This window comes from Odontesthes bonariensis, chromosome 21 (assembly GCF_027942865.1).
Source record: "Odontesthes bonariensis isolate fOdoBon6 chromosome 21, fOdoBon6.hap1, whole genome shotgun sequence".
NCBI classification, from domain to species: Eukaryota; Metazoa; Chordata; class Actinopteri; order Atheriniformes; family Atherinopsidae; genus Odontesthes; species Odontesthes bonariensis.
This window is the reverse complement of record NC_134526.1, coordinates 9,298,879-9,314,094: the sequence shown is the minus strand read 5'-3', so window position 1 is coordinate 9,314,094 and position 15,216 is coordinate 9,298,879. Positions and strand designations below refer to the sequence as shown.

The following is a 15,216-nucleotide window of genomic DNA, read 5'->3' as shown; positions in this document are numbered from 1 at the left end:
AAAGCCAAATGAGGGTTCATGCTTTGCTGTATCTTACTGCAAAGCCTCCTTCAGTGTAAACCGTAGCCAGGCCATGAGTGGGTGTCAGCAGCAGCACAAGCTGCAGTGCAGCGATAGAAAGGTGATACAAATTTGGTGAAACAAAAAGATAGATAAAAGTAGTTATCTGGTTTCTCAGGGTCCATAAACTAATGATTTACGTGTAAATGATGGTAAAAAACAGGTACAGACAAGAACAGTGTCCAAGTAACAAGCCTTTATAGACCAGAGAGTATAACACTGTGCGACTGTATCTTATCATTTTGGTCACAGTGTATAAAAAGCATGAGAAAAACGATGGTAAACATAACTGTGTATTTGCCACAAGAGCTGATGTATCATTGCTTACTGCTGCCTGACTGTGTGTGCAGAAGTACAACAATGACTGGTGGATCGGACGTCTGGTGAAGGAGGGCTGTGAGGTGGGCTTCATTCCCAGCCCGGTCAAACTGGAGAACACCCGTATGGTGCAGGAGCAACGGATGAGGCAAAACCGGCTCAGCTCCAGGTAAGCATGAAAGGCCATCTTTATCTATAGCAACAGCAGCGCAAACGTCAACCCCACTTTTTGAAACAGGTCGAACATGAGTCACTCCTCATCTACCAGGCACCGTAAATCGTTCCAAAATAGACAAAAAGCGCTGCTGTGAGTCACTTTATTCCTCTGCGCAACTACGGTATTTACAAACAGGGCTCTAGTGTTCTCTGCATTTACAGGTACAATCCAGGAATGTATGTGTTTATCATGATTATTATGAGCAACATTTAAAGAAAATAGTTTAGAATAAGGATGACACTGGATAGGATTTGACATATTTGTGCTTGCTTTCACCGTTACAGTAAATCAGGAGGAAGTTCTAGTCTCGATGTTGCTACGGGAACCCGCAGGCCCACCCCACCCGGCACAGGTGAGGTCACACGGTGTCCCTATCAGGTGCCATTATCATTTCTGCGTGTGCGGCCCTGACAATGAGTTGAGACGGGCCCCTGATATTTAGATGAAGATATAAATTGGCTAGTTATTCAGGCATGATGATTAATCACAGTATGTCTCAGTGGGTTGCTGTGTGGAGTGAGAGAAGTCTGAGGTGTGTCATTAGCACGCAGGACAGGACTGAAATAGAGATGAGAATGGACCGCACTGATTAAACTTGTTAAGTTCTCTGGTTTGTGTGAGTTTGCTTCACAGGGATGATACAGAGCTGCCTTCTTGGTAGTGAAAATGGAGAAAATTAAACTGCGAATTTTGGGAAACGTGGGAAATGTTTTTTTCAAGCTCTGAAACGAGAGTTGTGTCATATCTTTCCATTAAATGTGAAGCTACCTCCAGCAGCTGGTTAGTTACAGCTTTTCAGAGACTAGTATGTGGATTTTTTCATTTTTTTAAACTGCCAGATCGCTTCTCCTATTTCTAGTTTGGTGATGAACTCAGCTAGCAAGTTGTTGGCCAAGATGGGTGCATCATTTTCCATTTCTACATCTAGCTTCCCACCAAAAATGAATTGGTTTATCTCCAAAAAATCCCAAAGGAAGCCTTTAAAACTGGACACTTGCCATCTCTGTCCACCATCACCACCAACAAATCAAAGCCCCAAATTTCTTCTTAGCTTGATTCCTTTTTTCTGCCACCTACTTTCTCTCAGTTTCCTCTGCAGCTCCTCATTTTTCCTCACTTCTTTCACATCTACACTTCAACTTTAGTTGCTTTCACACTGAATTCATCTTCTTCTCTGCTGTTATTGTTACGACACTCTACATCTGTGCTTTGCTTCATGATTATCTGATGTTCTCTTCTTTTAAACTGTTTGAATCATACTATATTACCATCTCTTGTCTCCTTCTGAATACCTCACATTCTGCTTTCTTTTCATTCTTCCCCCTTTTGCTTTTTCTTTGTGATTTCCTCTAATCTCTTTCCCTTCACCTCATGCCGCTTGCTCCTCTTCCTCGACCTCTGTTCTGTGCCTCTGCACCACCAACCCGCCCAATCATCAGCTCACGTGGACATGTCCACGGTGGCCTTTGACGTTGACCCCCTCGACCTGGATGCCGAGGAGCCCCCTGAGTCCCAGGGTGACCCTCGCTCCTCCAAGGGCATGTCAGGCAGTGTAACGTCCCCCCAGGCCAACGCCCACCGACTGCCCTTCTTTAAGAAGGTAACATTAGGGGCCCAGGAAACCATACTTACCTAACCAGTCTCCCTCCTTCTCCTTCTCTTTCCTGAACTCATCCTCTAAGATATGGTCAGGTGTAATCTCTCCTTCCCTTCCCAATTTTTCGCTAGCTGCTCACAGCTTAACCATCCCTGCTGCCACCCTAGCTCCCAAATCTAACCCTGTTTGGCCCCTCGGGCTTCCTTCTGGATGGTTTTGCTAAGATATGTTTGGATGTGTGTTTCTGTGCTTGATTAGCTTGGGGAGGCATTGAACTAACTGATACTCTCTGAAATGGGTGTTGCTGCTGATGCTGGTGTTTTAAAAGGAGGTAGTTGATGTAAACTCTAATCAATAAACAGCTCATCTCCCAATTCCCTCCTAATCCTAACCTGTCAATAACTAAATGTGCTCTTGTGTGTCTCTTCTTGCTTTTATGTGGAATGATACTGTAGGTGGCCCAGCTAAACAGAAACAGAAGTCGGTGAGTGTGGTTTGTTCTCAACACTAACACCTAACATTTAATCCTGTTGCTTTTCGTCTCACTCGGTTCTTCTTGCTTCCAAATACACATTCAGTCCAAAACGTCCAGAGAATCACTTGTAAGTCACGGTGACGCTTCTGTCATTTCCCCTGAGCTTGTATCACAGCTGTCAGTGTGAAGATGCAGGTGCAGATGTGTCCCAGACCCTGTTAGTCAGAGTGTGGCTGTAATGCATTCTGACATGCTCTCATTTTAATTCACCATGGCTAATTTCAGTGACAGGAGACCACAATTGGCTGTTTTTATGCCTCTCAGTACAATTTATGCTCAGCATATGCTAACATAAGGCAATATTAGGGGTAAGAGATATGGACAACATTTACGGTACAGTAGCAATCACAGCATCTGCTCAATACTGATTTGTTTAGTTGGAATATTAAAGCAGTTATTTTCATGCTTTTTGGTGTTTGGCCTTTTAAAAGTCCAACTAATTAGCTAGGAAAATACTTAAGTCACCATGTTTTGGGTTTTTTCTTTTACACATTGGAGAGCCCACTCTTTTCTGATTGAGTCAGTCAGCCCGAGCGAGCGCTGTGCACCATTATGCATCTGCCCTGCTGAATTTGCAAATTTAAAGTCCTGGGGTGGGATATAAAAGGAAATATTTTAATTGGACACAAATTAGTGTATGCCCCAAAGAGCAGGATGTTTTTTTTTTATGTTTTTTTATTTTGTCATTATTATGCCAGTTTGTGTATAAGTGGCGCATGTGGAAAGATGTACATTGAAACATCAAATTTGGTTTCGCTTTAATCATATATTCTCGTTGAAGAGAGCGGAGGGATGAGCAGCTCTCCATCATTTTCAACCAGTCAGGACAGACTGGGTTTTTTGTGAGGGAGTCCTTACAGAGACTAAAATTAAACATTTTAGACAGAAAGTCACTAGACTGGCTGCAGTATAGTAAATTATAAGAATTGTAATGCTCTTCAAATAGTAAATCATGCAAACCTATTTTAGTAGATGTCCAAAAAAACGTTTTTTTTAAGTCCTAGAATGCATCTTTACCTCATTGAAGAATGTTTTCATTCTAAACCTTGAACAAATTTTTATTTCTGTTCTGTATACATGGTAACTCCTAGCTTGATGTACACTATCCTTCCTGTTACTCACCAATCTAAACTGTGCAACATCCACATTTTATTAAAAAAAACTGAGTAGCTTTGTTATATTAAGTGCTCCAGCTTTGCCCCCGTTACTGACAAGAGCCATTAGGATGCTTTTAAACTATGTAATTTTAGCTCTCGTGAATACAAATGAGGTGAAATGAGCTTCCGTTGTTCAGCTTTATACAATGTAATGTAGTGGAACAGGTCACTCCAGTACTTTCTGCTGCCTGAAGTGCTGTACAATACACACAGTGGAGTGGACATGCACAGAAATCTAGAAAGAAAAAAGAAACATCCAATTTTATTCTTGTTAGAGTATAAAAGACGTGTGACGTGTTTTTAGCCAACTGAAAGTAGTTTTTTAAGCGGGAAGATGCTTATGGATTTCATACAGATGAGTAATTCCTGTCATGATTCATAATGTACAAATAAACCTAAAGTTCATGTGCTGCAGTATGGATTGTGTTTGTGTGTGGGTGTTCGGTATAAGTCTCTGTGTGGGTTTGTCAGTTTTTTTAGTGTAAAGAGCTCTTTAGATTTCAGTACTTTTTTAAAAGTACACATTTGAACATTGACAACAGTCCATGTATTTATATAGATGTTTTTCAGAATATTGTACTCTAAAAATCATACCACAGCTATTAGTGCGAATGATTATTTGACAGTTCCCATCCAGTGCTCATGCATAAGAAAAAAAAAAAAAGAAAGAAGTGTGAAGTATGACGTTTGTATTCCTAGCTGCAGCACAGTCACGAGAGCTCCCCTGACACCCTCGCGTCTGGTTTAATTATGGACATTTTGATTAGAAACAGAGGCCACTGCTCTCAGTTCAAAATTGATCCCTTCCTATTAACACTCACGGACGCTCAATAAAACAAATGGACTCTGAAACTTTTCATCCATCAATCTAACTTTATCAGAAGAGAGAAAGAGTACAGGCGCCTGTGCATGAGTGTAGCTGTGTGGCTGCAGATCTGTGTGAGGCATGTCAAACTGTGCCGACGCGACATGACAACGTGAATCACCCCAATTCTGGTGCTGTCTCTTCCTGGTCCAGATGGAGCATGTCCCTCCCTATGATGTGGTTCCCTCCATGAGACCCATCATTCTTGTGGGTCCTTCGCTTAAAGGCTATGAGGTACGGATAGAAATGTGGCATCATGCCTAATTTCCCTTTCATGGTTTGGATCTAATGTCTGATGTTACTCCATAGGTGACCGACATGATGCAGAAAGCACTCTTTGATTTTCTGAAACACAAGTTTGAGGGCAGGTAAGAATGAGAGCTGAACATTATATGGAATATAATTGAATAGTTCTCCTTTTATGACCCCAGTGACATGCTGGCTCCCTGTTTCAGGATATCCATCACGCGGGTGACAGCAGACATCTCTCTGGCAAAACGTTCAGTCCTTAACAACCCCAGCAAACACACCATCATTGAGCGCTCCAGCACTCGCTCAAGCCTGGGTGAGACAAGCTACTTTAACAAAAATACCAGTCTGTCAAGACTTGACAAAAGTTAGGATCTTATCTATGAGGTGGACCAGAGCAGTGTAGATATGTTTGTTCATCATGTTGTGTTGCTGAACATCTTCCACTATCTGTGTTTCATATCTATATTATTGCAAGTGTTTTCTTTATTTTATGAAGATAGGCAGATATACTCAGCCCCACTGCTAAACAACTTCATGAAAACAGCTGGTAGTTGTAGTCTTTAGCTAATGTCAGTGAAACAGCAGGACAAGGTGTCTCCTAATGTGGGATTACAGCTGGAAAGAGTCTTGTGCTTTCAGTAGTTTTTGGACAACAGATGGTCTCAGTGTTACAGACAAATAAGTCTCATGAGATTTCACATTGTTAACAATAGGACAGATATAACATTTCACCAGATTTATTGTTTTGTGTATTTTTAGACATAGTTCAGTTTGCAGATTACAATGCAAGTTTAGCTATTTCACAAAAAAATGAAAAAAAAACATGGGCGTATACATCTATCAAAATGATGCTGTAGAAGGCTGAAGAGTTTAAAAGATGATGAATAGTTTGGACTTCTGCTAAAAAAAAATGGTGAGAAGTGTTCTGTATGCACCTCTATAGATGCCCAACAAAACACTACGGGGTCCTTGAGTGCATTTTTTGGCATCTCCGTACCTCATCAAAAGACCTACAAGCTTTTGTACCTGCTCTGATTGAGTCTGATCTGGCCTCCTCTCTCTTTTCATCCTGTCTTTTCTGCCCTTCACCCATCCTCCCCTTGTTCCTCCACCACCCATCTTCCTCCTCCTCTTCTGTCTTTTGATTCAGACGTACTGGGTACGTATGCGCTCCTTACAGCAAAACAATGAAGCCTCTCTTCCTCCTTCCTCCCCCCTTTTTCTTCTAACTATATTCATCATCTGCTCATACATTGTTTGTCTGCCTGTCTGCTTGCCTGTCAGTTTCTCTGTTCCTCATACTTCTGTGTGACAGCCTGTAGTCACTAACAAAAAGGAGAAAAATGACAAAACCCAAGCAGGAAGAGATCCGTAGGAGGGCAGTGAAGCGGCTGGTAGCCCTGCTCTACACATCTAAACTCAAGTGGGCAGAGAGTACTTTCACATGCTGCCACCACCCTTATATATTGTGACCTTTAATCCTATCGCTATACCATATGTTTGCTGTCATACCTCAGGAAAGGCTCTAAAGCCTCAAGTTTATAAAGCCTCACTTTATAAACTCTATAAACTTTCTCTGCAGTCAAATTTGAATTTACAGAGACCCAATTCTTTGTTGAAGTTAATGAAAACCTTGCCAAGTTCTGTATTTGAGTTAAAGTTCACATTTCTCATCAATCTGCTGAGGCCCTGTTTCGCCTCCAGCTTTTATTGTCTATCCCTCAGCCCCGTGTAGGCTGCAGAAATGTGTGCTGGCAGCGTCTCTTTGCAGATTGCCGTGCCCCTGTTATCTCTCTCTGCCACTGAGTTGGTTGGCAGCTCGCACACTTTGGAGGCGCTGATGTTTGACCAGGCAGGCGAGCAGCATTCTGGTTTTCAGTTCTCTCCGTCCACGTCAGCAGGCAGATAAAAAGTGGAACTGTGTTTGAAACATCAAGTGACAAGCTGTTGTAGGCTGTCATTGAGGAACAATGAAAACATAACGCCACAGGCTTGAGTAGCTCACGTGATTGAATGATTTCCTATTAGAGCTAACAAAAACTAATGTTCCGTGTTGTTGTTTCTTTCTTGTTTTAGTTGTGGTCATTTCAGTATTTAGTGAGAGACCGTGCCCTTATTGTGAGCTATTCCAAGTACCACAGGCATCTCATTTCTAAGTGCCTCCTTTCCTTACCATTTTAGATTAAAAACCATTAGACGCAGTGAAGGAAATGTCTGGAGGTGGCAACTGAATGAGGATGCTGCAGTGTTCCATTTAGCTTTGCGTAAATGGAACTTAAACTGTGGTCCAATCCGATTCATATGCTTGAAAGTGTTTTCATTTTTAAACATTTCTTTAGATTTAGGCATGCATGAGTAAGTACTAACGTGTTGGTTATGTACTTGTGCACAAAGTTACGGACGTGTTGCTTATAGAGAGAGTTGCAAAAGAGAAAAGCAGCTCATTTACTGATTGTTTTCTGTTTCGATGTATTTATGTGTTCTGTTTTCTGGGCCTTCAGCTGAGGTGCAGAGTGAGATTGAGCGTATCTTCGAGCTGGCCCGCACCCTCCAGCTTGTTGCTCTTGATGCAGACACCATCAACCACCCCACTCAGCTGGCTAAGACATCCTTGGCTCCTATTATTGTCTATATCAAAATAGCCTCACCTAAGGTAAGGAAACAGATGGCCTGAGAGTAATAAACAACAGAATATTTAATTAAATCAAGGACATTTTGATGCTTTTTGTTTCTTAATGAATTTACTCTCTGTATGAAGCGTCTAACCCCCCCAAAAGTTGGAATGTCACGTAAAATGTGAATAAAAACAGAATGCAGTGATGTGCAAATTTCCTAAACCAATATTTTAATCACGGTAGAATAAAGGAAACAAATCAAATGTTGAATTTGATGGTAGCATATCTCAAAAGTGTTGGGACAGGTCTGTGTTCACCACTGTGTAGCATCCCCTCTTCTGTTAACAACAGTCTGTAAACATCTGGGAGCGGAGGAGACCACTTACTAGGCCTGTTGTCCCATGCATGTCTGATACTGGATTCCAGCTGCTCAACTGTCCCTCCTTGTTTTATTTTTGCCTTTCATGATGCTCCAAATGTTTTCAGTTGGTGAAAGGTCTGGACTGCAGGCAGGTCAGTCCAACCCTGGACACTGCTATGAAGCCATGCTGTTGGAATAGATGCAGTATGTGGTTTAGGATTAGCTTGATGAAAATGACAATGCTCCCTGAAAAAGACATCATCTGGATGAGAGAAAGATTAAGATAACTGTATAATTACTCTCTGATTTGACCCATCCAGGTTGGCACCTGTTGAACAAACACATGGTCACACACACTTATGGAGACAGATGCCATACACTGGAGCAGTGGGCAGCCAATCACGGCATGGTACAATGCCTTGCCTTGCTCTCAAGGGCACCTCGGCTGTGACTGCCACAAGCCAGCTATCAATCCATCTATTTTGAGCAGTGAGTGGGAATTGAACTGCTGATCTTAAGGGTTATTGGACAACTCACTCTGATCACTGAGTCACGGCCACAGTAGAGATATGTAAACATGATAAAATATGCACCAGCTAAAGCCAAGCCCTTTAACATACAATCCACCAGCTGGTGCTGCTAAGGTGTGAGCACCATCTGAAAAACAGGGGGCATCTGGATTTGAACCAGAGACCTCTTGATCTGCAGTCAAATGCTCTACCACTGAGCTATACCCCCTTGAATATAGCATTATGCAAGTTGCTAGTTCAATAGGCACAAATGCACCTCCCTACCATCAGAGATTTTTTAACTTTGCTTAAAGGGATAGTTCGCCTCTTTTGACATGAAGCTGTATGACATGCCATATTAGCAATATCATTTATGAACATTGACTTACCCCCCGCTGCGTCCTGTGAGCCGAGTTCCAGCTGAGTTTTGGCGTTGACGAAGGTGGTCCGGCTAGTTGGCTGGGGCTTAGAAAATAAAGCGTCTTGCTTCTCAAAACAATATGCGTTCAAAAGGGTAATACATTTGAATCACAAAATCGTCCATCCAGAAAAAGTCAGACCTCACATCGCTTGGCGCTATTTCTCTCTACCTTTGTATCACTACGGGCTATGTAAAGCGTGCAAACCGAAGTGCAGACCGAGCAGGAAACACCGTAACAGGTGCGGCTATCGCTAGGTGGCTGAACGCATTGATATCAAGGGAGGCAAAAATAGCGGCAAGCGATGCGAGGTCTGACTTTTTCATGCAAAACGATTTTGTGATGCAAATGTATTACTCTTTTGAACGCATATTGTTTTGAGAAGCAAAACTCTTTATTTGTTTAGCCCCAGCCAACTAGCAGGACTACCTTCGTCAACGCCAAAACGAGGCTGGAACTCGGCTCACAGGACGCAGCAGGGGGTAAGAAAATGTTCATAAGTGATGTTGCTGATATGGGATGTCATACAGCTTCATGTCAAAAGAGGCGAACTATCCATTTAACATTTGCTCACCTTTAATTCTGAGAGATTTTTCATACCCAGTGATGTTTCTGGCCCGTTGCCAATTAACCTAATTAGTTGCAACACGTTCTTCCGGCTGTTTCTTCGTAGTGCCACTTACTTTTCCAGCCTTTTGTTGCTGCCATCACATTCAAGATGAGCTGGTATTTTTGATGAAATGATATATCTCACTTTCAACATTCAATGTTTTCTCTGTTCTATTGTGAATAAAATATTAGTTTATGAATTTGCAAATAATTTAATTCTGTTTTTATTCACATTTTACGTGACGTTCCAACTTTTGGGGGGTTTAGATGCTTCATACAGAGAGTAAATTCATGAAGAAGCAAAAAGCATCAAAATGTCCTTGATTTAATGAAATATTCAATACATTTGACACAGTGCTCGGACATTTTTGGAACTGGGGTTGTATTTCTCTTGAGGAAGGACTTTTTAGTTGACCGTACTGTTAATTCTCTGCAGGTTCTCCAGAGGCTCATTAAATCCAGGGGGAAATCCCAGGCTAAACATTTAAATGTGCAGATGGTTGCAGCTGATAAATTGGCTCAGTGCCCACCTGTGAGTTCTGCTTTGTAATAGAATGACTCACGGTTTCTGGGAGAAAATCCATACAATCTGGCTTAGTAAAATAAACTAACTGTTACTTTGTGGTGCTGCAGGAGCTGTTTGACATAATCCTGGACGAGAACCAGCTGGAAGACGCATGTGAACATCTGGCTGACTACCTGGAGGCCTACTGGAAGGCGACACACCCGCCGAGCAGCAACCCTCCCAACCCTCTGCTCAACCGCACCATGGCCACTGCGGCCCTGGCCGCCTCTCCTGAGCCCGTCTCCAACCTGCAGGTACAGGTGCTCACCTCCCTGCGCAGAAATTTGGATCTGTGGCCTGATTTGGACGGTGCTGTTGCCAGTCAGGGGAAGGAGGATGAGCATGCTGTCTGAAGTCCAACATCGAGAGGGTGGGGGGCACTCCGGCAACTTGATCCTAACTCAGAAACCCTTTCAACCTGAAGGGAGAGTATATTAAAACCTTATTTATGCTGTATATGAAAACACAAGACAGATAAAGATGAACCCATTACGCCTTTTTAGAAACTGACACACAACTCTGCCAATAAGGAGTCAATCCCCCCACACATGAACCGCTAATTTAAGAACACATACGAGTAAAATATTTAAGTATCTTAATAGGTCAGCGCTTCCTTCTGTGTACCTTTTAAAACTGTGAAAGCAACACAACTCAAATCCCTGGACTTGGCACCTCTGCTCCTGATGCCCTTTCCTTTTACTGTTGTCTTGAGTAAAATAATATCTGCTGCCCCCACCCAGCCCTCGTTAGCTCTGTGGCCTCATTTCTCCAGCACTTTTTTTTCCTCCAAGAGGCTGAATCCAGTTTGCTGTCCTTCTCTGTGTTGCCATGGTACCGCCCTGAAAACAGCAAGTCATGTCCGCCTCTTCAAATGGAAAGACTTAGTTTGTCGGAGGCCATTTCTAACACTCTGTCCATCTTAATCAGTTTATCATCAGCATAACAACAAAAGACTAATGAGTTTTGTTTTGCATCAGTCCTTACTGGTTACTCATTAACTATAATGAGATGCAGACTGTCAGATATATTTATATTTATGACAGCATGGCAACTGGGAAGTGACGGTGCACCAAATGGATGTCTACCATTTTTACACAGTCAAGAGCAACAAAAGTAATTGTGAATAAAATAAAAGAACTACAAATTAGAAATACACCTAAATCCTGATTTATCTAAAACGTTTTAAGTATAAAGATCAGATGATGAATTACAATTTTCATTTACTTATTGCTGCTATGTTTAGCTATGAGCGCATTCAGCCAGCAGATGGCGCTGTTGCAATGGTAGATGTTCTGTTTAGCATGTTGAATGTGGGGTTGGGTTTGCTTTTGTTTGCACATAGATGTCATATTTTAGAATAATAGATTAGCAGGATTAATCTGTTCTACTAACTGAGAAGCAATTGGATATTTTCATGTTTGCACTTTGTGTACGCGTTGATGTGTGTACACACTGTGCAAACATGGAATACGTGTGATTCAAACAAGACTTAAATGCTTTTAACTGGTGCTCCTCAGTCTGTCGTTCTTTTCTGTGCTGTTTGCTAACCCTGCTGACTAACTACTGACTAACTTGGTCTGCCGTTTGTGTCTTTGCATGGTTTTTGTGTAGCATGGGTGTGATTCGCTGCAGGGTCCATACCTGGTGCACGGAGAGCAGAAGCGGGAAGGGGGTGTGACAGAGTGTGGTGGGAGCAGCACTCTGCAGGACTATCAGACAGACCTGGGAGGAAAGCCTCAGCAGCAGCAGCAGCAACAGCAACAGGCGTACCTGCGCTCGTCTCGTGGCCAGCTTCGAGGGGGTAGTGGGCGAGGCCTGTCACGGCAAGACACCTTTGACTCTGAGACCCAGGGCAGCCGGGACTCAGCATACACTGAGGCTGGTGACTCCTGCATGGACATTGAGACTGACCCGTACGAAGAGCCAGAGCCCTACCGAGGGGGCGGGAGCAGCCGCCTCCACCTGGCTCAACATCATGGCCGACAAGCCTCCTGGGAAGACGAAGGTGCAGAGCCCGACCAGGAAAACCTGAACCACCCTCCAATGCCGAGCCAGACGCAGCCGCATGGACGCGCCAAGCTGAGGGAGCGTTACTGCCAGGACCCTGTGGACACGGGGGCCAACATGAGCCACAACAAGAACCAGGACGACTGGGGGAGGGACGTGTACATCCGCTGAACGCTCATCTTATCACAGAGACGAGGAAGCTACAGACTGAGGACAGAGGGAGAGGTGGGGAGGGGAATAGTTCTAGTTTTGGGGTGTAAAAGGAACTGAAGTGTGGGTTTGGGGCCATGCCAGTCAGGCTAACAAAAATCTGTTTACATCCCAGTACAATGTAAAGATATACATCAACTGCCAGATGCCATTCTCATCAAGTTCTTGGAAAATCAATTTATTTGTGTTTAGAAGAAATAATATTGGTCTGTTTTTGTTTCCTATGTTAATACTGCATGAATATCATGGATTTCTATACTGACAGCACGAGGGCAGTTAATCGTTACGATTGTGAATCTCCGATTGTGATCTTTGTGACCCGATCTCCTTCAGCTGTAGAGTGTGAAGGCTGGTGGAGCTGTAGTCTGTCATGTCTGTCCTCTGCAGTCTTAAACAGGGTCGAATGTCACCATTTCCACATATGTACAGTGTCAGGGTTTCTCTTTACCTTTATCTCACTACTTTTGGCTGTCAGGGCTTCTTCCCATGCTGAGAGACAGAAGTTGTGAGCCTCTCACCTCCACTCCTTTATCACCCAGACCTTAAAACGCTGGTGGAGAACTTGCCATATGATAAAAAAAAAAAATCTTGATGTTGCTACGCTCATGTCGGCCTCATCACAACAAATACACTCCAAAGATGTTTACTTCTTCCCTGACGTGGATCCGCCTCTGTAGGCGTCTGATCCAGTCCTCCCATTTCTGTTTTCCTCCTCACGGGTGCTGAGGGCACCTGCAGTATTTCCTTGTGGTGCGGATTCAAAGCAGCACCCAGTGCAGCGGTTGTAGTGTGAGTGAAGTGCCCCGCCTTAGTCACCCCCACCCTAAAACAGCCCTGTTTCAAGAAAACTCCAATCACAAGTGCCGGAATGTCTCGCCAAGCCATGTCCACCACCGTGTGGGATGTCTTAACTCTTGTCAAACTGCTTTTCAGACCACGTCTGTGTCTCGTCGTGTCTCGCGGCTACTCCGCAGCGTAGCCCAACTGTTGTTCCAGCACGTTGCTAATGTTGTTTTCTTTGCACCAGTTTCATCGTCTGTTTTTCAGGGCTAATTGTGATATAAAGAGTTCTTCTGTGTGTTGTTAATCACTCTTAACTTCCACTTAAAATGCTAGCTTGTCTGATATTAAATACCACTCTCTTCTTACTCCCAATTTCAGACTGAATTAATTTATTTAGTTTGTGTTTTTTTTTTGTTGTTTTTTTCCCCCTGTGGACATTTGCAATTTTTTAAAACTCTTCAGTTCTTGTGAGGTATTGAGAGGAGTGTCATTAGGGATGGGGGGGGATAGGATCAGCTTTGGTCTTTACTCAGTTATCTGCAATGGAGAATCCATGAATGTCTTTGGTGGGCTGCTTCGGTCCACCTATGTCTTCATTTGAATAAATAAATATTAAATAATGATCAGTAAATAATGTTATTGTTGCGTTATCGCAATTGTTAAAATTATGAAATAACATGTATCATTGGTGCCTGATTGTAGCTACATTTTGCTTTTTCTGCCTTTCATTTTTAATCTGTGGATAAATTCGTATTTTAATTAAAAATTTAACCAGAAAATGTCATGGTGTCACTTAATGCACACGATGAGAGATGATAATCAAACACAGCTTTTGAAAACAGCTGTTATTCAATCCAGCCGCTTCTTCACTTCAGGAAAAGTTTATTCAAAAACTCTCCTTTTAAAATCAGATTTACACGAGTCGTGTTTTTCTTTGAGCAAGAAAACTTAGTAAGTTATCAGCGTTGGAAACTACAGGATGTGGTTTTTATTTTTTCTCATGCTGTTTTCTTCTTATAACATCTGCACTAATTGAAATGTACCTCTCAGGGCCCAAAAAAGACTATTATAATGTAAAACACTCTTAGAGATACAGCTGGGAAAGGCTGCAAATATGATAAATGATTAAATAGTGTTAATTGAATTAAAATAGCACAAACATTCCGTCTCTTATTTGGATTAAATGGTCCACTTGAATATATCATGGGTTAGATTCTAAACTAAACCAGCTTTGTCATATATGTAGGCTATATTTGGGTTTGCTTTTGCGTCATCAGTCCACTCCAAAACAGAAGAGTCGCAGGTGTAGTGCCAAGGTTATTCCCACTGGAAACTGCCCCTACACGCGGGAGCGCGCACTCACTCGGTGGAAGTGGATCCGCAGGATGACGCTTCGCTTTCCTCACGTAAACCCAAACAAATAGCTAATGTCGACCTTTTAATTGATTGTTTAAGCTTTGTTGTTCTGTCTGCGAGGTTTTGTAGTATTATTTGATGCTCGTAGCAATAGACATGCTTTTATTTTCTGAACGTGTTATTGAGTTAGAGTCACGTAGGCAATCGTTCTAAGTCTCTCCTGCAGAACCACAGTTCCCGTGATTATTTAAGGGTATGAAGATGAAAGAGATGAAGATAAATGTGACATGTTCAACAGGTTTGTCAAAAGGCCTTCGAGGAAGAATAAAAGGTAAGCCGGCAACAATGGCGTGGACGCCGAAGTCTCCCATTAGTGTGAGGAGAAATAAGGCTGGTCTGCATGCTCCTAACTCACAAAAAAAAGTCACAATACAGCCAACTGATGAAAACACTGAAATCATCTTGATGTCACCCAGTGGTTTGTAAACTGTGGTTTTAAAGTCTGCAGTTTGGGAGTCTCAATAACGTGAATATGTCAAAAAATGAATGTAAAGGGATGTATTTATGTATTTTACAGGTCAAATCTAAAGTACAGAGAGAAAAAAATGTAGGATAGCTCATCCAAGTGTCTGGAAGAATTGCTCAGACTGTTGGGTGAATGATCAAACCTTATGCCTCCCTCCACCCGGGTGAGGCCGATCCTTGTAAGTTTATGCACTTTGGTTTGTGACACCTCTTGGTTAAGTTTGTAATCGTCAGAGTGAAGCTTTAAAATGATACA

General features: G+C 42.5%; 1 protein-coding gene and 1 non-coding gene across 6 annotated transcripts in view; one reads left to right on the top strand and one right to left on the bottom strand.

The window, feature by feature from the left end:
* The window catches only part of cacnb1 (calcium channel, voltage-dependent, beta 1 subunit), a 35,265-nt gene extending 21,407 nt beyond the window's left edge, over positions 1-13,858 (top strand). For 2 of the 5 annotated variants that reach the window (XM_075454735.1, XM_075454737.1), the window contains 10 exons: positions 411-547; positions 880-947; positions 2,035-2,195; positions 4,903-4,983; positions 5,059-5,117; positions 5,205-5,314; positions 7,503-7,654; positions 9,951-10,046; positions 10,148-10,333; positions 11,691-13,858. In XM_075454735.1, the coding sequence (XP_075310850.1) occupies positions 411-547; positions 880-947; positions 2,035-2,195; positions 4,903-4,983; positions 5,059-5,117; positions 5,205-5,314; positions 7,503-7,654; positions 9,951-10,046; positions 10,148-10,333; positions 11,691-12,257 (1,617 nt within the window). In that variant the 3' untranslated portion in view covers positions 12,258-13,858. Of the gene's footprint in view, positions 1-410; positions 548-879; positions 948-2,034; positions 2,196-2,647; positions 2,677-4,902; positions 4,984-5,058; positions 5,118-5,204; positions 5,315-7,502; positions 7,655-9,950; positions 10,047-10,147 lie in introns of all 5 variants that reach the window. The other 3 variants (XM_075454736.1, XM_075454738.1, XM_075454739.1) reach the window with 3 other exon arrangements.
* On the bottom strand, positions 8,644-8,715 carry trnac-gca (transfer RNA cysteine (anticodon GCA)). The gene has a single exon. It is a non-coding gene; the product is annotated as a tRNA-Cys (tRNA).
* Positions 13,859-15,216: the final 1,358 nt, after the last annotated feature.